Source organism: Antedon bifida, chromosome 9 (genome assembly GCF_963402885.1).
Source record: "Antedon bifida chromosome 9, ecAntBifi1.1, whole genome shotgun sequence".
Classification (NCBI taxonomy): Eukaryota; Metazoa; Echinodermata; class Crinoidea; order Comatulida; family Antedonidae; genus Antedon; species Antedon bifida.
Window position 1 is genome coordinate 14,164,775 of NC_136234.1, and position 23,475 is coordinate 14,188,249.

At 34.7% G+C, this 23,475-nt stretch overlaps 4 protein-coding genes across 4 annotated transcripts in view; 3 read left to right on the forward strand and 1 right to left on the reverse strand.

The window, feature by feature from the left end:
• Positions 1–23,475, forward strand: part of LOC144851591 (ataxin-3-like) — a 195,545-nt gene that overhangs the window by 17,579 nt on the left and 154,491 nt on the right. The window lies entirely within an intron of this gene.
• LOC144852964 (lactase/phlorizin hydrolase-like) lies at positions 775–10,891 on the forward strand. The gene is made up of 6 exons (XM_078711019.1): positions 775–2,104; positions 2,356–2,631; positions 4,832–6,175; positions 6,424–6,636; positions 9,134–10,357; positions 10,602–10,891. Exons 1-6 carry the CDS (start codon positions 775–777, stop codon positions 10,889–10,891), a joined length of 4,677 nt encoding a protein of 1,558 aa, XP_078567145.1.
• Positions 11,331–20,648, reverse strand: LOC144852892 (ribosomal oxygenase 1-like). Its single transcript, XM_078710938.1, has 15 exons — positions 20,549–20,648; positions 19,520–19,970; positions 19,296–19,414; positions 18,688–18,812; positions 18,087–18,186; positions 17,518–17,631; positions 16,972–17,078; positions 16,119–16,261; positions 15,684–15,778; positions 14,845–15,033; positions 14,202–14,343; positions 13,864–13,984; positions 13,606–13,705; positions 12,685–12,774; positions 11,331–12,270 (listed from the first exon to the last, which is right to left on the reverse strand). The coding sequence occupies exons 1-15, from the start codon at positions 20,603–20,605 to the stop codon at positions 12,196–12,198; spliced, it is 2,028 nt and encodes a 675-aa protein (XP_078567064.1). The 5' UTR covers positions 20,606–20,648; the 3' UTR covers positions 11,331–12,195.
• LOC144852894 (protein lin-52 homolog) lies at positions 20,650–23,071 on the forward strand. The gene is made up of 6 exons (XM_078710940.1): positions 20,650–20,701; positions 21,288–21,356; positions 21,607–21,641; positions 21,859–21,928; positions 22,357–22,440; positions 22,763–23,071. The coding sequence occupies exons 1-6, from the start codon at positions 20,683–20,685 to the stop codon at positions 22,825–22,827; spliced, it is 342 nt and encodes a 113-aa protein (XP_078567066.1). The 5' UTR covers positions 20,650–20,682; the 3' UTR covers positions 22,828–23,071.

Sequence of the window (23,475 nt, forward strand, 5' to 3'; positions counted from 1 at the left end):
TTTAGCGATCGATAAGTTATTTATTTATAATTTATTTATCTCCAATTTATCAACGACACAAACACAATTAAACGCTCTTATCAATCTGCGTATTGGCAAAATATTTACATAAATCCTTTAATCTTCAAGAACTGGGTTAAGCCGCAAATACGAGCGGCCAAACAGTCGATGATAAAGCATACGACAGGGTGTTAGTAGGCACAAATTGATACACAGTTCATATCAACACCCAACAATCACAATGTTGTCTGTCGATAATCAATTCAAAACGCGTATAGGGGGAAGAGTAGGCGGAAGATGATGGAGATTTTGTCGATTTCGTTAATCAAAGTCCAAGCATCGCACATCGTAACTACCCAGTAGTCCAGTCCGTACCGTACGCAATATCATTAAAGTCGGCGTTTTAGTAGTAGGCGGCAGTTTTGCATTATCATCGATCGTATTTATTGACATTGTATGAATGCATTAATTTGACACAGTTAAGGACACATAATCTAGGTCGTCTAGGTTACGCCCAAAACCATCCCCTGGCTGAAAAATGTTTTAAAATGTTTTGTTGAATAGTTACCATTGAAATTTATATTACATGAATACCAGATTATTAAGAAATTGTGAACGTAATAAAATTCAATGTGATTTATGATACCTGCATAACACTTATCAACGTAACTCTTAACTCGAATAGTAAATATTGACAGTGCCAGATACGTGTATTAAGGATAGTGTTATAATATAAGTAACTAAGTTTGACTGTGAGAGGTCAAAGCATTCACCATGGCATGGAAAGGTGTAGTAGTGATTCTATCTCTGGTAATTGCCTGCATAAGCTCTCAAGAGGAACCAGAATATGTATATCCAGATGTCTTCAATGATCCTGAAAGAGATGCCTTCCATTACGGAACGTTTCCGGAAGGTTTTGCATGGAGTTCTGCAACTTCATCCTACCAGATAGAAGGGGCATGGAACGCTGACGGTAAAGGTGAAAGCATATGGGATAGGTTTGCCCACGAGGGAGGACATGTGTATAACAACGATACTGGAGACGTTGCCTGCGATAGCTACAACAATATTGAGGAAGATGTTAAAATGATCAAGGCAATGGGTCTTGGGTATTATCGATTCTCTTTTTCCTGGCCACGAATTCTGCCAGACGGAACTATTAACAATATCAATGCAAAAGGTGTGGAATATTACAGCAACCTGATAGACGCACTCCTTGTAGAGTGCATTACTCCAATGGTTACTCTTTACCATTGGGATTTACCACAGGCGTTGCAAGACGTCGGCGGCTGGGCGAATGATACCATTGTGGAGCGCTTCAACGACTATGCCGATTTCTGCTTTAAAACATTTGGCACACGTGTTAAATTCTGGATTACATTCAACGAGCCGTGGATCGTGTCAATGTTGGGTTATGGTGCTGGTAGCTTTGCTCCTGGTATCGTAGAGCCTGCAATAACCGTGTACGTTGTTACACACAATATAATCAAATCACATGCTAAATCATGGCATAATTATGATGATAAGTATAGATCTTCGCAAAAGGGGAAGATTGGGATCACGTTGAATTCGGACTTTTTCGAACCCTTCACAAAAAATCAAGCGGATGTCGATGCTGCTGAGAGAGGCCTTCAGTTCCAAATAGGTTGGTTCGCTCATCCTATCTTTAAAGATGGCGACTACCCACAAGTTATGAAGGACAACGTTGCTTATAAGAGTACAATGCAGGGTTATCCAAAATCACGTTTACCAGAGTTTACTGATAAGGAGAAGGAGTATATAAAAGGCACGACGGATTTCTTCGGTCTTAACCATTACACTTCCGTATATACAAAAAACGTTACAACCGATACTACTGACGGTGCTTACTGGACAGACCAAAACATTGCCACGTGGAAGGACGAGGCGTGGCCGCGTTCGGGATCTTCGTGGCTTCAAGTTGTTCCTTGGGGAATCAGACGTCTACTAAACTGGATAGATAACGAGTATGACGGGATACCGATTTACGTCACAGAAAACGGTGTATCAACGACAGATGTGTTCGAACTTGACGACGTCATCAGGCAGAAATATTACCGATCTTACATCAACGAAGTGTTGAAAGGTATCGGAGGCACAACTTCTTTATTATTCTACCTGTATAAATTAATGACCAATCAAATGGAAGAATCTACTAGACCCGGCGAAGATTTACCAGAGAAATGTATGAGATTGCAAGATAAAGAAATAGGCCTAATAGAATAAATGGCCTTGCTAAATTACTTAGGTGGATCTTCTGAAGTAATGGGGCATGGTTCTTCCGAAGCCATTTGTCATGGAAAACTATTTCTAAAATGTCTTCTTTTTTTCTTACAGCTATTGACATCGACGGATCAAACGTGAAGGGGTACACAGCATGGTCGCTTATGGACAACTTCGAGTGGGCATCTGGTTACAGTGAGAGGTTCGGTATGCATTACGTTGATTTCAACGACGCAAACCGGAAAAGAACTCCTAAAGAATCTACTATCATATATGCAAAGATCGTTGCTGACAATGGATTTCCAAAGGAAGATGACACGAGCAATGGTACACGATTTACTGGGTGTGTTCAACTTGTGGTATCAGCTGTTATCTATTCACTATTTTCACGTGTATTTTATTGATAACCCCTATCTAAATAGCAGCAATACTTCCTCCGATATAAGACAAATTATCACCTAAAACGAGATAAAACTACATTGCTAATGAATTAATATTTTACAATAGTTCTGCTTATTTCTAAAAAATGTTTTAATCAGGGAAGAGTGAAACTTTTAATTTCAATCTTGGTCTCCTGGTTTTAATAAAGAAGGAAAAATAGAATGTGACCTCACAAAGCTATTCGCGATTAATGATCAGTGTGTCTTTTGGTTTTTGAATTGTGCTTTTATAACTTTTTATAACTACGAATAAACATATTTGACAAGCTAATTTGTTTGACGTGATAAACATGAATTTGATTTCTAAACAGGTTTGAACAAAATTAAAATCTACGCCGGGGGCTTAGCTGGGAATGATTCAAACGTTGACCTTTTCCTCTAAGAAATTAAGATTTAATGTTTCTTCTGAAATGCTAATTAAGAAAAATATCAAATTAACCATTTAACTGTAATATATATTTTAGTTTGAAATGTAGGCCTACTTAACAGTTTCGTATCAGTCATTCAAAAGGTATTTTCCTACGAAAGTATTTTCGTACGAAGAACAAATTGGTTATAAGCCTAACGTACACAACATGTATAGTGATTAAGTTTTGTAAATTAAGTTTTTGCTCTGTATTTCACATACTGTATCATTATTTTGAGTAGGCCTAACAATAAATCATATTCCGTCTATATTATGAATATATGTTATTTCTTTCCATTGTTTACATCCTTCGGTATTGTAGAACATAAGGATAATTAATGATTAATATTCAGTGAAGATATCACTTCATACATTTATATACATCAGTGGTGTATAATAATTGGGGTAACAAACGTCACCAATTATTTCATTTCACAATCAGATCGACGGTTGACGTGCGCTATAATGACGTTCAATTTGTTTTCCTCTTTGAAAACGTACTCGCGTATCGGATACACGACGCCTATTTCCATACGTTTCTTCTATAGATTGTCCTATTTATGCTATTTGTTGTATGTATCCAGATCTAATTAGTTGAATTGTACTCTCAAACTGGCTATAGCATTTTGTTTAGGTTTCAGTTAAGAAGTTTCGAGCAACATTAGAGTGGAAGCCTAAACGATACATTTTAAAGTTGAATTTTGAGGAAAAAAGTGAAGTTACAGGATTGTCATTTGCTCTTTTAAAAGGAGCTTCAATCAATTTAAACTGAAGTTTTTTTGACCAATCACACCAAGCTCCTTAATCACGCACATGTTGCATGATCTATCAACATGTAGGCGGGCCTACTGTACATAGTCAACATTAATGGTCTTAATGGATCAGAAGTAGCAAGATGTTGACAGAGATATCTTTCGTTTGCATTAATAAATCTATGTATGTACAGATGGCACAAATTGATACAAAGTTTATATCAACAACCACGATGTTGTCTGTCGATAATCAAAACGCTTTGTTATAGTAGGCGGAAGATGATGGGAGTTTTTAATCAAAGTTCAAGCCTCGGCAGTTTTGCATTATCATTTATCGTAGTTATAGACATGTATGAATTTGCAATAATTGGACACAGTTACGGACACGCTCAAAACCATCTCCTGAAAAACAATTGGTTAAATGTTTTTGTTGAATATGCCATTTTAATGTTACATAATAGTTATTTACTTAGACCAAAAAATTGAATCGAAACAAATTATTTACTCGCTTGCAATTTAAAGCAAGAAAAGAGTCAAATTGATTTTTTAATGAATTTAACCGCTTATTAATTTTTGTCATTTTATAAGTGCAAACATTATTTGTTTTTGTTTCTACGGAAGTGATTACCTTTATCAAAACTGCGAAATGACCTATTCAAAGTCTAAGTTTTATTCATCTTCATTTGTTATGCTTTGGGGGGACAATACATATTTAAGGTTTGAATGTTTGTATTAAATATAATTATTATTATGATTTGTTTCGTTAGTTAGTTAATCCATAGACAGTATTGGTATAAGTAAAGATGAGGTCATAATAATATTACGACATGAATACCAGTTTAAAGAAATTGTGAACGTAATAAAATGCAATGTGATTTATGATATTTGCATAACATTTATCAATGTAACTCTTAACTCGAATAGTAAATATTGACAGTGCCAGATACAGGGATAGTGTTATAAGGTAATTAACTAAGTCTGACTGCATGAAGTTAAAGCATTCACCATGGCATGGAAAGGTGTAGTAGTGATTCTATCTCTGGTAATTGCCTGCATAAGCTCTCAAGAGGAACCAGAATTTGTATATCCAGAAGTCTTCAATGATCCTGAAAGAGATGCCTTCCATTACGGAACTTTTCCAGAAGGTTTTGCATGGAGTTCTGCAACTTCATCCTACCAGATAGAAGGGGCATGGAACGCTGACGGTAAAGGTGAAAGCATATGGGATAGGTTTGCCCACGAGGGAGGACATGTGTATAACAACGATACTGGAGACGTTGCCTGTGATAGCTACAACAATATTGAGGAAGATGTTAAAATGATCAAGGCAATGGGTCTTGGGTATTATCGATTCTCTCTTTCTTGGCCACGAATTCTGCCAGACGGAACTATTAACAATATCAATGCAAAAGGTGTGGAATATTACAGCAACCTGATAGACGCACTCCTTGTAGAGTGCATTACTCCAATGGTTACTCTTTACCATTGGGATTTACCACAGGCGTTGCAAGACGTCGGCGGCTGGGCGAATGATACCATTGTGGAGCGCTTCAACGACTATGCCGATTTCTGCTTTAAAACATTTGGCACACGTGTTAAATTCTGGATTACATTCAACGAGCCGTGGATCGTGTCAATGTTGGGTTATGGTGCTGGTAGCTTTGCTCCTGGTATCGTAGAGCCTGCAATCACCGTGTACGTTGTTACACACAATATAATCAAATCACATGCTAAATCATGGCATAATTATGATGATAATTATAGATCTTCGCAAAAGGGGAAGATTGGGATCACGTTGAATTCGGACTTTTTCGAACCCTTCACAAAAAATCAAGCGGATGTCGGTGCTGCTGAGAGGGGCCTTCAGTTCCAAATAGGTTGGTTCGCTCATCCTATCTTTAAAGATGGCGACTACCCACAAGTTATGAAGGACAACGTTGCTTATAAAAGTGAAATGCAGGGTTATCCAAAATCACGTTTACCAGAGTTTACTGATGATGAGAAGGAGTATATAAAAGGCACGACGGATTTCTTCGGTCTCAACCATTACACTTCTGTATATACGACAAACGTTACAACCGATACTACTGACGGTGCTTACTGGACAGACCAAAACATTGCCACATTTAAGGACGAAGCGTGGCCGCGTTCGGGATCTGAGTGGCTTCAAGTTGTTCCTTGGGGAATCAGACGTCTGCTAAACTGGATAGATAATGAGTATGACGGGATACCGATTTACGTCACAGAAAACGGTGTATCAACGACAGATGTGTTTGAACTTGACGACGTCATCAGGCAGAAATATTACCGATCTTACATCAATGAAGTTTTGAAAGGTATCAGAGGCACAACGTCTTCTAATTATTCTACCCGTATAAATTAATGACCAATAACATGGGATAGAATCCACTAGACACGGCGAAGATATACCAGAAAATCCGTGAGATTGCAAGATAAAGAAATACTAGAATAAATGGTCTTGCTATTGCTTAGGTGGATCTTCCACCTAAGTAATCGGCATGGTTCTTCCGAAGCCATTTGTCATGGAAAACTATTTCTAAAATGTCTTCTTTTTTTCTTACAGCTATTGACATCGACGGATCGAACGTGAAGGGGTACACAGCATGGTCACTGATGGACAACCTCGAGTGGGCATCTGGATACAGTGAGAGGTTCGGTATGCATTACGTTGATTTCAACGACGTAAACCGGAAAAGAACTCCTAAAAACTCTGCTATCATATATGCAAAGATCGTCGCTGACAATGGATTTCCAAAGGAAGATGACACGAGCGATGGTGCACGATTTACTGGGTGTGTTCAACTTGTGGTATCAGCTGTTATCTATTCATTACTTTCACGTGTATTCTATTAATAACCCCTATCTAAATAGCAGCAATACTTTATCCGATGATATAAGACAAATTATCAACTAAAACGAGATAAAACTACATTTCCAATGAAATAGTTTAGCTTATTTCTCAAAAATGTTTTAATCAGGAAAGAAAGAAATTATTAATTTTAATCTTTCCTTGTTTTAATAAAGTACGAAAAATAGAATATTATTATGACCTCACGAAGTCGCGATTAATGATCAGTGTCTTTTGATTGTGCTTTTTCCAACTACGAACAAACATTTGAATTGACGTGTTTAGTGATAAACATGAATTTGATTTCTAAACAGGTTTGAAAAAAACTAAAATCTACGCCGAGGCTAGCTGGGAATGACGCAAACGTTGATCTTAGCCCCTACGTTCAGAAATTAAGATTTAATGTTTCTTCTGTAATGCTAATTAAGAAAAATATCAAATTAACCATTTAACTGTAATAAATATTTTAGTGTGAAATGTAGGCCTACGGTACTTAACAGTTTTGTATCAGTCATTCAAAAAGTATTTTCCTACGAAGGCATTTTCGTACGAAAGAACAAATTGGTTATAAGCCTACCGTACACAACATGTAGTGATTAAGTTTCGTAAATTAAGTTTTAGCTCTGTATTTTAAATATATTTGTATCACTTGAGTATGCCTAACAATAAATTAAATTGATGTATCATATTACGTCTATATTATGACTATATGTTATTTCTTTCCATTGTTTACATCCTTCGATGTAGGGAAAACATGAGGATAAATAATGATTAATATTCAGTGAAGATATCACTTCATACATTTATATACATCAGTGGTGTATAATTACTCGCGTATCGGATACACGACGCCATTTTCCATACGTTTCTTCTCTAGATTGTCCTATTTATGTAATTTTTGTTGTATGTATCCAGATCTAATTGGTTGAATTGTACTCTCAAACTGGCTATAGCATTTTGTTTAGGTTTCAGTTAAGAAGTTTCGAGCAACATTGGAGTGGAAGCCTAAACGATACATTTTAAAGTCGAATTTTGAGGGGAAAAAAGTTACAGGATTGTCATTTTTAAGGATTTGCTCTTTTCTAAAAGGAGATTCAATCCGTCCGACTTTTTCTACCAATCACCAGGTTCCTTAATCACGCACATGCTGCATGATCTATCAACATGTAGGCGCGCCTACTGTATATAGTCAACATTAATGGTCTTTGGATCAGAATATGTTGACAGAGATATCTTTCTTTTGCATTAATTAATCTATGTATGTACAGCATATGGCACAAATTGATAACAAGTTCAAATCAACAACCAACAACCACGATGTTGTCTGTCGATAATCAAAACGCTTTGTCATAGTAGGCGGAAGATGATGGGAGACTTTTTTCGATTTCGTTAATCAAAGTTCAAGCCTCGGCAGTTTTGCATTATCAGTTATCGTAGTTATAGACATGTATGAATTTTCGGGCACAGTTACGGACACGCCCAACCCATCTCCTGGAAAACAATTGTTTAAATGTTTTTGTTGAATATGCCATTTTAATGTTACATAATAGTTATTTACTTAGACCAAAAAATTGGATCGAAACAAATTATTTACTTGGTTGCAATTTAAAGCAAGAAAAGAGTCAAATTGATTTTTTAATGAATTTAACCGCTTATTTTGTCATTTTATAAGTGAAAACATTATTTGTTTAGTTTTTCTACAGAAGTGATTACCTCTATCACAAGTGCGAAACAGCCTATTCAAAGTCTAAGTTTTATTAATCTTCATTTGTCATGATTTTGGGTAAAATACATCCTTAATCTATTTTATAATAAATAGTTTGGCAGAGTGATCCATTGAAAACGCTCCCATAGTTGATGGCTAAAAAGCCAAAGCTAAAAAGCCAAATATTGAAAATCTATTACGAAACGTGAAATCATGATGGTAAAGTCATTGCTGAAAAGTGAAGTTAATCCACTTTAAAAATAATAATTACTATTTATAAAAATATCAATTGTACTGTCACGACAAATATGGTCCGAACTTTTGTACTAAATATAATTATTATTATGATTTGTTTCTTTCAAAATCCAAGTTACTCCATAGACAGTCATTGATATAAGTAAACACGAGATCATATATTACGACATGAATACCAGTTTAAAGAAATTGTGAACGTAATAGAATTCAATGTTATTTATGATACTTACATAACACTTATCAACAACGCCACTCGAATTAGTAAATATTGACAGTGTCAGATACGTGTTGGCCCTATTACGGATAGTGTTATAAGTAACCTGTAAGTCTGACTGCATGAAGACAAAGCATTCACCATGGCATGGAAAGGTGTAGTAGTGATTCTATCTCTGGTAATTGCCTGCATAAGCTCTCAAGAGGAACCAGAATTTGTATATCCAGATGTCTTCAATGATCCTGAAAGAGATGCCTTCCGTTACGGAACGTTTCCGGAAGGTTTTGCATGGAGTTCTGCAACTTCATCCTACCAGATAGAAGGGGCATGGAACGCTGACGGTAAAGGTGAAAGCATATGGGATAGGTTTGCCCACGAGGGAGGACATGTGTATAACAACGATACTGGAGACGTTGCCTGCGATAGTTACAACAATATTGAGGAAGATGTTAAAATGATCAAGGCAATGGGTCTTGGGTATTATCGATTCTCTCTTTCTTGGCCACGAATTCTGCCAGACGGAACTATTAACAATATCAATGCAAAAGGTGTGGAATATTACAGCAACCTGATAGACGCACTCCTTGTAGAGTGCATTACTCCAATGGTTACTCTTTACCATTGGGATTTACCACAGGCGTTGCAAGACGTCGGCGGCTGGGCGAATGAAACCATTGTGGAGCGCTTCAAGGACTATGCCGATTTCTGCTTTAAAACATTTGGTACACGTGTTAAATTCTGGTTAACTTTCAACGAGCCATGGATCGTCACGCTTTTGGGATATGGAGATGGTTCTTTTGCCCCTGGTATCGCAGATCCTGCAATAACCGTATACGTTGTTACACACAATATAATCAAATCACACGCTGCAGCATGGCATACGTATGATGACAATTATAGATCTTCCCAAAAGGGGCAGGTTGGAATCACGCTGAATTCGGACTTTATCGAACCCGCCGACAGGTCCAAACCAGAGGACGTCGCAGCCGCTGATAGATGTCTTCAGTTCCAAGTAGGTTGGTTCGCACATCCTATCTACGTAGATGGCGACTACCCTCAAGTTATGAAGGAGTATATTGCTGCAAAAAGCGCAATGCAGAATTATACCAAATCACGTCTACCAGAATTTACTGATGAAGAGAAGGCATATATAAAAGGCACGGGTGACTTCTTTGGACTCAACCATTATTCATCTGTGTATGCCGTAAACGTCGTAACGAATACTGACACCGGAAACTACTGGACAGACCAAGACATCGGTTCCTGGAAGGATGAATCCTGGCCTGGTTCGGCATCATCGTGGCTTAAAGTTGTTCCTTGGGGAATCAGACGTCTGCTGAAATGGATACACGACGAGTACGACGGAATACCCACTTACGTCACAGAAAACGGTATATCAACCGAAGATGTGTACGACCTGAATGACGTCAGCAGACAGAAATATTACCGATCTTACATCAATGAAGTGTTGAAAGGTAAGCATGAAATCTTCTAATTAATATAACAATTGTAGGAGTTATTTAAACTGGGGAATTCTTACTGCTATCTATGATAACTAGACCTACTACGTCACGCCAAAGATCGTATACAGTACCCCCGCCGCCGCCGCCGCCGTCTGAGCGTAGGCTCAGAATATATTTCAGAACATTCCCAGGCGGTATAGATAGCATTGAACAAAATGGGTTTTAGACCAGAAAATATGATTTCCTTATCTTACAGCTATTGACATCGACGGATCAAACGTGAAGGGGTACACAGCATGGTCGCTGATGGACAATTTCGAGTGGGCATCTGGTTACAGTGAGAGGTTCGGTATGCATTACGTCGATTTCAACGACCCAAACCGTAAAAGAACACCTAAAGAATCTACTATCATGTATGCAAAGATCGTTGCTGACAATGGATTTCCAAAGGATGACGACACGAGTGATGCTGGACGGTTTACTGGGTGTGTTACTCTTGTAATTTCAGCTGCTATATATTCACTACTTTCGCACATAATGTACTGATTCGAATATAATTGTAACCACTTCTCTACATTAGGAGAGAATTTTTCTGTACAAAGATAATACCGCCTTTATTCCATTGCAGTTAAGATCATTTTCCTTACTACTGTACGACAACGTACGATTTTATATTTTTTTCAATGCAATATAGAAATTTATGAGGCATCCCATAATTTCTATGTATATTTTATATGGAAATGACAATAAATGGAAGTAATTGATGAATGAATGAACAATGTGTATGCTAAATAATTGCATACACAGGTTTAAAAAGTAATCAAAATGTAGTTACAACTGCCAAATATTTTGAAAATTAATTTGAAAAAAAAATTCTTGTAAAATAATAAATAAAACAACGCTTGTTGATCTGAAAAATTGTCTCTTATTTATGTATTTGTTTTTTTAACTACAAAAAAAAACCAAATCCGAAGTACAATACAAATACAGAAACAAATTAAAATTTAATCTTTATTTTACAGTATTATAAAATCATAAATTTATGAACATGATGAAATAGTATAATTCTCATCGTTATCCCATTATATAAGTTCTTTAGAAATATAAATTTATAAATCTTAACACAATAGGCATTATTGTTATAGGGATTTAGATTTGTTTTGTTTATATCGGTCACAACTTACAAATCTGAATGACCTTTCCTTAACTAATGTCAAAGTGGAAACAGACTCTTAGATGTGTGCAAAAAGAATTGTAAAGCCTTGTCTACACTATCAAACTTTATTTGACAAAAAAATGTGATGTGCCCCTATATGGACAATGATGATGTCATATCACTACCATATTTGACCATATTTTGGCACATCACACATCACACTTTTTTTGTCAAACTAGTTTGATTGTGTAGACAGAGCTTAGGCTTTGCAACGCAAGTTAAAATGAAAACTGTTGGTTAGTGAAACTGGTCCAAAGCTCTGTCCACACTACCAAACCATACAGTATACGAGCACATCACATTTTTTTGTCACATAAAGTTTGATAATGTAGACAGAGCTTTAAACTGCAGTTGTCCAAATAATCAAAATTCATTTGACTTTTACACTAACATATTTAATTTGTAAACTTATAAAAATTATAAACACTACCTGTAATTTGATATATATACTAAATTTGAAGATGTCAATTGTTTAGCTACTGAAATAATAGACGTTCTGAACAATAAAACAATTATATGAATTTTACAATCACCGATGCCTATTTCATCAATATATTAATAATAGGTTTGTACAGATGTGGGCATGAGTAAGTAGCCACAGGGTTGAAAGACATCCATGTAATTTGAACGGTTCTTACGGTGAGTATCTAAACGAATCCTTTAGTAACAAGATACCTTTCTCAAACAGAACCTGTGCAATTTCAATTTGCTGAAGAAAAAAAAAAATTCTGTGCTAATAACAAAACAACAACAAGTAACGCAAAACAATAAGTGCATTAAAAAAACATCGTCAGTGACGCCACGAAGTGACACAAACAAGGCTACAGACACTACACGCGTGAAACGGAAATGAAATGTTTTCGCGGGACACAAATGTTTAACATACCAATTTATTAATTAACAAGATTACAATTAAACTTCACCTTTTAATAGCTGAATTGACTACTTTTACAGGCAAATAAATAAAAATTCTTAATGAAAATTTCTTGAATTTAAATTATGTTTTGTGAAGCAACTGAACCATGTTATTTGTGAAACACATGTTTTGATCAAACTATTACGCAGTTAGTGTCACTTCGTGGCGTCACTGAGGTATCAAAAAAGTATGGAGCAATTTGCCTACCTTATCTTCCATGTCTCCCACTGTTGGTAAACTTTTGATGGGAACATATTCCGGGTATGTGTTTAGCAAGTATTCAACGGCAACTGCTGCCTACAATTAAATAACACACAGATATTTAGCAGGATAGTTTACATACAAAGAAGAGTGTGTAAAAATAGAGGTACCATAAAATCCATATTAAGCTCTGTCTACACTATCTACTATTACTATAACTAGTTTGACAACAAAGTGTGATTTCCCCAAATATGGTAGTGATATTCCCAAATATGGTAGTGATATGACATCATCATGTCCATATTTGGCCACATCACATTTTCTTTCACATAAAGTTTGATAGTGTAGACAGATTTAGGTCATCATTTGTATGGATGAAGATTAAGTGTTTATGGAAGGGTGTGCCAATCTGTCCATATTCCTTATTTTGAAATATTGGTTGCTGTCTCTAAAAATTGATTGTTTTCGATCTAACATTTCCATATAAATATCACTACAGATGACAAAATATTAAATTTGATCATTTGGGGATTTTTATTTGTGATAGTTCATTGTGCGCATGTAGGAATATTGGGACGTGCGGCCTCACTCTTCATGTCTCGACACAGGTTTCATGGTTTCTAGGTCTAGACGACGACCCACGTCACGTTGATTGAACTGACCTAGGTTGGTGGTCAGTCCTCAAATCGAAAGCTCCCTAATGCACAGTATATAATGCAATCCAATTTCATTGTGTAAAGGTCTGTCTACACTATCAAACTTTATGTGTTAAAACAATGTGATGTGCCCATATATGGACATGATGTCATATCACTACCATATTTGGGCATATCACTAACATATTTGGGCACATCATACTTTTTTTGTCAAACTAGTTTGATAGTGTGAACAGAGCTTAATGTAAGAGGCAGCTGTAGAATGTCTCACCTCGGCTGGTATCTCAAAACTCTGTGGTGGTTTGCCATGATATACTTTGGAATTCTCCAAGTTATAATAAACTAATACAGCATCTTCTTCCATAACTAATCTATAAAAAAAAAAAAAAAAAAAAAAAAAAAAAAAAATGAAAAATAAAATGTATGTGTGTATAAACCATCATTTCAATTAATCATGCATGTTGAAAGCCTTTAGAGCACAAATATTTTAAACATAAAATTAAACATCAAATTATAGTATGATTATTACCTTAAACATGTTTTTCTAATAAGCTTGATTTGAGTGGACATACTAAATATATCTTGATCGTCCACAACCCTTCCGTTCCGCCAAGAGGCCCCACCACCAAAAACAGAAAGTTGCTTCTCATCTGGGAAATACATATATAAAAAACAATACATTGCAAATAATACATTAAAAATGTTATGCAAACAATTGTAGGAATGTTGTAGGAAAGTGGAGCTCAGAACAGAAATGTTTGCTTATTTGTCTAGAGATGTTTTTATTAGAAATCGATCACTATATCTGACCAATAAAAGTAATTTAAAAAATAAATTAAAAAATATTTATACGTCAATAATACATACGTTTGCTAATTACTGGTGGTAGACTATCATGCAGATATTTGACAGCCATTTGATCTGCGGCGGAGTCTACTGGAGCATACGTTGTCAACTTTGACATTAGGCGACCGATAGTTTGAAGGAATTGCATACGATTTGGATCAGTCTAGAAAAAAAAAAACGGTCTAAGAACTTAGTGCTCTGAAGTTGTAAAACCACAAAGAAATAGATTGCAGTAAAACTTGCTTACTTATTGTGTGATTGGTGAATACGGCATATGAGACAAACAATAAAAAAGATATATAACATATAAAGATTAATTATTTTTAAGCATTTTAAAATATTCTCCAGAAGATGTTTGTAGCATAAGAACAAAACCATTCTCTTTCCATTTGCAAACACATGCTACAAGTACAACTCAAACCTAACTTTACTAGTGTTTATTCGTCATGCAAACCTTTAAACAATAAAGCTCTGTCTACACTATCAAACTTCATGTGACAAAAAAATGTGATGTGCCCATATATAGACATGATGTCATATCACTACTATAGTTGGGTATATCACTACCATATTTGGGCACATCACATTTTTTTGTCAAACTAGTTTGATAGTGTAGACAGAGCTTAAAGTATCATGTAATTTATGGTGTATTTGTAATTCTTACCGAGTCAGAGTTTGCGACCCCCATGTATTGTGTATAATCTCGAGGTAGTGACTTTCTGAACTCAGCATCCTGTGCAAAGGCTATCTTCAATATTTGTGGCATCATTTTCTCCAATAGGTCTCCCCAGGTGTTACGTTGACAGGTAGATACCGTCATGTGTAGTGAGTGACTCTCCTCTGTTGTATCAGCCTGTTAACCAATTAAAACAATAATATAAATAGACCTCCTAAATGTCCTGAAAATTGTGAGTTTCCCGATATTACACGCCATCATCCCAGTCTCCCGCTAAGGTGCATTTTCTACTAATTCTTTAGTATATCAAATATTGATATTGTATACATTTATTATTTAGGGCTTAAGGCCAATTTACAAAGACGAGCGGTAACGGTAATAAAAATAGAGAATCTATGTTATTCTTTATGACCATTTACACACAACGTGGAGTAGACGGGTTGATTCAGCTCAGGATAGAATTCTATGTGGTTTTTCGTTTACCGTTACCGCTCGTCTGTGTAAAGTGACCTTTAGTTTTGGCTACCCTAATGCATTTTCCACCTTTTCCACACCTGGCATACCCATTGTTTACTATAGATGTCTAATATTTGTCAATAGGATCCTAAATAGTTTGCCAATGCTTTCATTAATTCTCCTGATATTTTTTTTCTTTCCAAATTAGGACCTCTGTATTAGTATATTTGTTTGTATTTCAACAATGCCATTTTAAAGAATAAAGTTATTTAATTACATATAAAGAGGATGTGGAAAATTCAAATAAAAGTTGGACATTTTGGTCCAAAAAGTCCCCACTGGGTACCAAATTCATAATATAACATACATACCTGATGTATAAAGCCACGAGGAAAGTAGAGGAGGTCACCAGCTTCCAAAATGACATCCAATATTGGTTCTCCTATGTCAGACTGGTTAAAATTTGCTATAAAGTAAGAGAGAAAGAACACACATATTAAGAAGTAAAAACATATATTAATAAGTGACTTTGAACATGTTTATTAATTAAAAGGGCTGAGTACTATATAAATTAGTTTATTCACTATTATTAAAAATGTTTAAAAAAAAGACCACACCAAACATTTTTGAAAAAATAGAATATTTTTCATTTTATGAAAAAATTTAATTGGTTTTTTAAAATTGCTTTGTTTTCACTGCACAATTACTGACCAATAAGATCGCAACTAAGAAAATCCAATAAAATTCTAATTGTTTAATATTGTTGATACAAAAGGTAAAACAAAAAATTTAAAAGCAAATCTTACTGCTGGAAAAACGAGGTAGAGATTCTGCTTCGGTACGTGGGCTGTAAAGACGCCAATGTTTCTTGCCTTCTACCTGTATCACAAACGCTTCTATGTCATCAAAATGAGGAGCAAACCCTTGTGATCCCGGCGGTGTTAAGTATCTGAAATAAATATTAAATTTGTTAAGCTCCGTCTACACTATCTAATTTTTAAAAAAAGTGTTTTCTTTTCCATTGCTGTTGCAAAATTAGTAGTTGTATTAGTGTAGTTTTAGTTTGTAAATAAGTTTTGTAATAGCGTCGAGTCAAATTTTATGTCATTATCTCAAATATGTTTTATTTTCGTTTCAGTTTTTATTGTTTTTGTATTGAATTTTGTAATTGGTATGGACGCACCGTCTACGCATGTGTGCCACTGTTAAAAAAGTGTTGTTCCAAATAAATATTATTATTATTAAATATTATTATCAAAATAGTTTGACAAAACAAGTGTGATGTGCCCAAATATGGTAGTGATATGCTTAAATGTGGTAGTAATATGATGTCATCATGTCCATATATGGGCACATCACAAAGTTTGATAGTGTAGACAGAGCTTTAAATAAGTTTAAATTCTTTATTCACAATCACTCTACTCAAAGACGTACTTGTCTTTTCCATATATATTAGTTTTAATTTATCTATTCTTTTTTAAATGTCATATTCATTATCACTTCTTTTTTTTATAGCTCGCTCAACACAGGATGTTTTTCTTCATCTTTCAGGGCATGTGCCTTCAACTCTGACCTTTTATCAATATTTTATTGCACTGTACTGTATTATCTTTTATGTAAATAAATGTTATGAAACTTGAAAGACGATACTAAACTTACACATTTGCACCAACTCCGCAGCTAAAATATTCCTGAAGAGTTGACAGTAATTTCCAAACTGGTTGTGAAAATGTTTGAGGGTTTAAAAGTCTTATTGAACAACCATTCTACGAAAATAGATTAAAATTAGTAGATAAAAAATATTTAATATTAGTACTGTATAGCAAGGTGGGCTCTGTAATGTATTGGAAAAAAGTGCCCTTTGTACTAGCTATATTGTATTTCAATATTCAACTGTTGACCTTAAGCTCTGTCTTTATGTGACAAAAAAAAATTTTATGTGCCCATATTTGGACATGATGATGTCATATCACTACCATATTTGGGCATATCAATACCATATTAGGGCACATCACCCTTTTTTGTTAAACTAGTTTGATAGTGTAGACAGAGCTTTAGAATAGTTGATGTGAAGATGCTATTCATTTCATAGGTGTGAATGTACCATTAAAACTATGGCACTGCAAAAATGTTTAAAAACTACTAATTCCCTCATTTCTCTGTTCTACTTCTTTTACTATAGTATGCCTTGTATAGACACTATACCTGGTAATAGTCCCAGACAACAGGGGCATGGGCTCTTCCTTGAGGATTGTGTGTTTCCCGACAACCATCTGTATATGTTGTAACATCTAGATTAACTGTAAACTGAATATCCTCCTGCAAGAAATAATTTGCATTTCACTACATACAAGACATAAACAACATTGTATTAAATTAGTATGAGTATTAATGTGTATGCATTATCTAATTAGGTTCACTAATAACACCCCTCTTTAATAATGGAAGGATCCATTTGAAGACATGCCTTTTCTAAATGATGAGTGAAATTAGAAAATTAACATATCTGAATTTATAAATAAGAATTTTTATTATTATGAGATTTGAAATTGTTTTACTGTATTCAGGTTTTCTTGACATGGAATGAAAATTTGAGATAAAAGTATAAAAACTCAAATAAGTGGAAATTAAAATACAATTTAACTCCTATTCAGGGGATAACTACCCAAGAAAGTGGCCATATAATAGGGGTGTCCTCTGAATAGGGATGTCCAAAAGAAGGTGGACATAAATAACAATATATGATATGATATAATAATGATACGATATAATACCTCGCGCAGAATTCGGTTGAATTCATCAGTACTAAACCAAATACTGTTGTAATCTGGCATATGGCGTTTCACCAACAATGGCTTGCGCTCCCATAAATTCCTGAAAAAACGTTTACAATGTTCATCATAGAAAATTAAATAGGTCACCAATTGTATACATTAGTGATTGTGTGTAACTCATTATAAACAAGGTAATCAAAATACACTGGCTGAACACCATGCACTAAGAATCTCAGACTGAAGTAAGTTTTATACTTTTAAAATATAATGTTACAGATATACACTTTTCACATTGCAAAATGTAACAGCTTGTAACCAGGTTTGCAAAGTGTGAAGACAATTTTCTGGGATGCTGTGAAATCTCGGGAGAAAAACACACCAATTAGAGGCCTGTTCTTTCTAACGGAGATGTCCCGAGTTGTTACTGCGCGCACGTGTATTACCCTGGAATTAAGCTGATCAATCATAGTGATCAAATAGTGCGCAACTATGCATTCCTCCCGAGATTTCTCAAGTTCGCGTATGCATGTATGAAAACATGTAATAAGTCGGGAGATCAATCCGTGTTACAACTTGTGTAGGTGTGAAAATGGTATTTTACTTGAAGAATTTATCAGGTTCAACAGGGCCTATCATCCACTCAAAGAGCTTCTGCGCCTCGGCTCCGCTATCCTCAAGCTCACTGCCGGATAAGAACCGTTTTGGTGTTACGGTTGAATTACCACGCTGCGAATAAATATATAATATAACAATTTTTAAATAAATCAAATTTTGATATAAAGTTTGCGGTACAATACATGTATTAGTTCTGAAAATAACTGTTGAGTTTCTCGACGTTTCAATCAATATGCTTTGATCGTCCTCATTCTCACTCTTGATGACATGTTGATCGAGAATCTCAACAGTTCTATTTAGAACTAATACAGGTGGTGTACCGCAAACTTTATACCAATTTATTGTTGTTAGTAATTATGAAGAATGATGAATTATATAATAATAATTTGAATTATATATACAATTTATTCATATCCCTTTATTTTTTATAAATGGAAAACAGAAAAAATGGTATAATCTATAATACTAGTGCACCCATCATCTTCCCCACCTGGAATTCCAGGTGTTATTTTATGCTCATTTGCATCTTATTAGCATCTTATTAGCAATTTAAAATTCAAAATTTATGGTCTTATGGATGTGCTTTTAACTTACAACTGGGGTTTCTGCATCAGATCTACCATCGGCTGAAAATCTTCTCCTTTTCTTCATAGGTACTTGATCATCTGAACCTGCAGATTTTGTCTTTTTCTTTTCCAATTTGTTTTTAAACTCTAAGAATACAAAACAAATATAGTAAATCCTATGGTTTTGGGCGAACACAAAGGGGCTGCCCTAGTTGGCCAGGGCAAAAATTCTACAGTAATTCAAAAACTCACCAGGGTCAACCGTAGGTGTATGCACAAGACTGGAGATACTACCTACATTGGAAGAAGCACTATGCTGCCTGCTACGAGTCTCATGTTCTACGGACAGACTACGCTGAGCAGGGCTACAAACTGTATTTCTTTTAGGAGGACTAGACTGCTCGCTACGGATAGTAGATTCCTTGTAAGGACTAAACCGTTTGTTGCTACGAGTTACATGTTCCGTGGAAGAGCTAAATCGTCTGCCACGATTCACACGTTTACTGGTGCTACTGCTCGTCTTCTTCTTTTTCTTTGGTGCGGGCGTGACAGCACTATCTGGTAGACATGATGGCCTTGCAGATTGAGACGACTTATGTGGTTTTAATCTCAAAGAGCTCCGAAGCTTTCTAGCCGTTTGTTTAGTCTTCTTGGTTATACTTTTATCAGTCTCAATAGATGTATTTTCATCATTAACATTTTCCTAAAAATATACAAAAAAGAATATATCAATTTAATTGGTTCAACAGATTAAAGCGGTCATTACTGTAGTGAAATAAATCTCACTCAGAAAAATGTATTAATACTATGATTATGAAATAAATTATGAAAATAAATAAATAAAATGTTTAACATAAAAGAATAGCAACTCATTTTTGTAGACCGCCGTTTTTTTGTTTTAAGAAACTGGGCAAAAAAAATTAATACAATTTATTATTAAATATTTTAAATAATCTAGATTAATTATATCTATTTGACTAGGACCGATCCTTATCACTATTCATAATTTCACTCACTATAATTTCTAGGCCTACGTACAGATATTTCTAAGCGGCCGAAACGACTGTGTCGACTGCCAAGTGGGCACTAAACCTGTGTACAGCGCACTCCAGCTAAACAACATGTGTGCAGATGGCGCAGATGGGAGCACCACATGTGACATGCATGTCATGGCCTACTAGAATTGCACTTCATTCCTGTACATTCTAGGCACGTTACTTTATTAATTACACTAAAATATTTTCATTTAAATGGCACACTTTTTTAAATATAAAAAATTACCTTTGAACGCGACTTAAAAACAGTAAATGCAGAGACCTTTCTTTGTGCCGCTTTCATTTTAAAAGTTTTTTGCAATAAATTGTCTCTGTTGCTCAGCGCGCCCTCTACAGAGAGAACAAAATAATAAAATCAAGATGGCATCACCAAGTGCGGGTAAGTTTCAATTAGTTTTGTGCTCAACTTTTGAGAAATCAAAACATGGTTTGCTTTTGTAATTATTGAATTATGAATAGTATAAAGTGCCTCATCTTAAAATATGCATACATTTGGTGGTTATTTGTAAATTCGCTCTATTATGCCGTGTTGGTGCCTAGGCCTCCGCCTTCAGTGGTCAGCATACACAAAAAATAATGTACGGTCGGTGTCAAGCGATGCTTGTGGACCTTCAGTTCCAGTTCTGGTCATTTTGGCCTTAGAGTGAAGAATTATGATTAGGTTTTTTATTTAGGAATTAGAATACCTGGTAAAATAACCGTATTTAATTTATAGTTAATTATAGTAAGTAGGGATGCTTAGGCCTACTTAAATTATTAAATAGCCTAGTTCTACTACTACTAGGCTAGTAGGAGGTTAACAACATTATTTAGTAATTCTTACCTTTATTAAGAGGCTATGCAATTTCTCTTTTTAATTATTTTGATTGATGATGTATAGGCCTAGGGCTAATTAATAATAATATATATAAATAGGCTAGGTCTAGTCTAAGCATATTGATTTATAAAAACCTGTTTTCTTACAGAAATTGAAAAGACTCTTCTAAGTTTTGAAAAGTTGGACAGAGCATCACCAGATTTATGGCAAGAACAAAGTAAGTTAAGATCTGTCTACACTATCAAACTTTATGTGACAAAAAATGTGATGTGCCCATATATGGACATGGTGTTGTCATATAATCTCTACCATATATGGGCATATTACAACTTTTTGATAAACAAGTTTGATAGTGTAGAGCTTTGTGATATTGTTACAACACATTCTATATTTTTTCTTGAATTGAAGACAAGTAATGAATAATGTGTTTTATCTATTCATTCTCTCTCATTTTTTTGCATTTTCAGTACCAGGTATTTCAGATTTTGCCTCTATGAAAAGTGTAAGTATATAATAAGTTTCTATGCATTTCTTTTAATCTGAAATTAAAATCTTTAACATTATCTTTTCTTTGAAGAAGTACACTTACTAATTTTCAATACGTAAACAATGTACTGTAAAAATATGGATAATTTTAAAAGTATGAATAAAATGTTCCCACAGAAGGTTGAATAGTGAAAACAGATAAATAACCAATTTATTAATTTTGTTTGTTGCAGCCAATAACAAGTACAACATCTCCACCTTGGGAAGCTGATTTGGAACAAAATGATATTGATATGTTGACAGGTGAGGTTGAACTGACCATTCCAAAGCCTCTCATAATACAACAAAGAAATTATTTTTTGGGAGAGATTAGTAGTTTTTACAATACTATATTATCTGATGTACTCCTTTATAAAGTACAATAGGACACCTTTCTTCATGCAGGGTACTTACAGTATTAAGGGGACACTTTTCTGTGAAAATTAACATGGCCCAGAGGGGCAATATGGCCCAGAGGGGTAATATGGCTCAGAGGGGGAATATGGCTCAGAGGGGGAATATGACTGTGGTAATAATGTGAAGAAGAAGCATTGTGCAATAAGCAACGCTATATAAGAACGAATATTATTAATATTTAATAATATAATAATTATGTTTTTTATTGGCCAACACACAATTAATCAAGGGACACTTTGTTGAGTGTATTACTGAATCATTTGCTTTCATTTCAGAGCTTGGAAGTCTGACCACAAAGAATTTAATGGAGAAAGTAAGAGATCTTCAAAACCTTGCGTACCAGCTTGGCTTGGATGAATGTAAGAGTTATTCATTACAGTAATTATTAAAGGGTATTATCACTTCACTGTTGCCTAGTTGACCCTCTATAATACATCTATGTTATCAAAACTGAAGATAACATTGTATTGAGTCATAAACCTAAAGGGGAATTCCACAATTAGCTGACTTCAAGATTGAATACAATTTTTATGCACATAAAATATTATTATTACAGTACTACAGACAAATAATATTGAGGTGTGAATTGTCACAGCATTATGTGATTTTTGACGTCCTCTGAGACAACACTGCAGCCTATTAAAACTTTAAACAAATTCTTTTTTTTTCTTTTTTGTCTAGCACGAGAAATGACGCGTGGAAAACTTTTAAATGTGCTCGACGGAGGAAAACAAAAACGGAAATAATATTATTCACAAAAAAAAAAGACTAATGTAAATTGTAAACTAATGGAACTAGGGGTTCATTGGTGGTTGTTGTAAAATATGTATTACTGAACCATATTGTAAATACTTTTTATATTATTAATGCTGTACACTTTAAATCATGAATACAAATCTTTTTCTTCTATTTAAAATATTTGAAACTGTTATATATAAAGTAGCTTCATTATTAATATTATTAGAACAAAATAAAAATGCAACATTTAAACTTGTTTCTTGTTGTGTATACTATTATTTAGCATGTATTGTGTTAAGCGTCTACATTATCAAACTAGTGTGATGTGCCCAAATATGGTAGTGATATGACATCATCATGTCCATATATGGACACATCACATTTATTTGTCGCATAAAGTTTGATAGTGTAGACAGAGGATATATACAACTTTTTATAACATACCTGAGTGTATCCTTGCCATTTGATTGGTTAATTTTGTGCCGTTCATTATTATACAAATAATGAATGTTTATGAGTGTAATGGTACAAATAATGGCATGAGGTGAATGATGAAAGGTTATATATCAACGAGGCAACGCCGAGTTGATATTTAACCTTTCATCATTCACCAAATGCCATTATTTGTACCATTACACGAATATAAAACATTCATT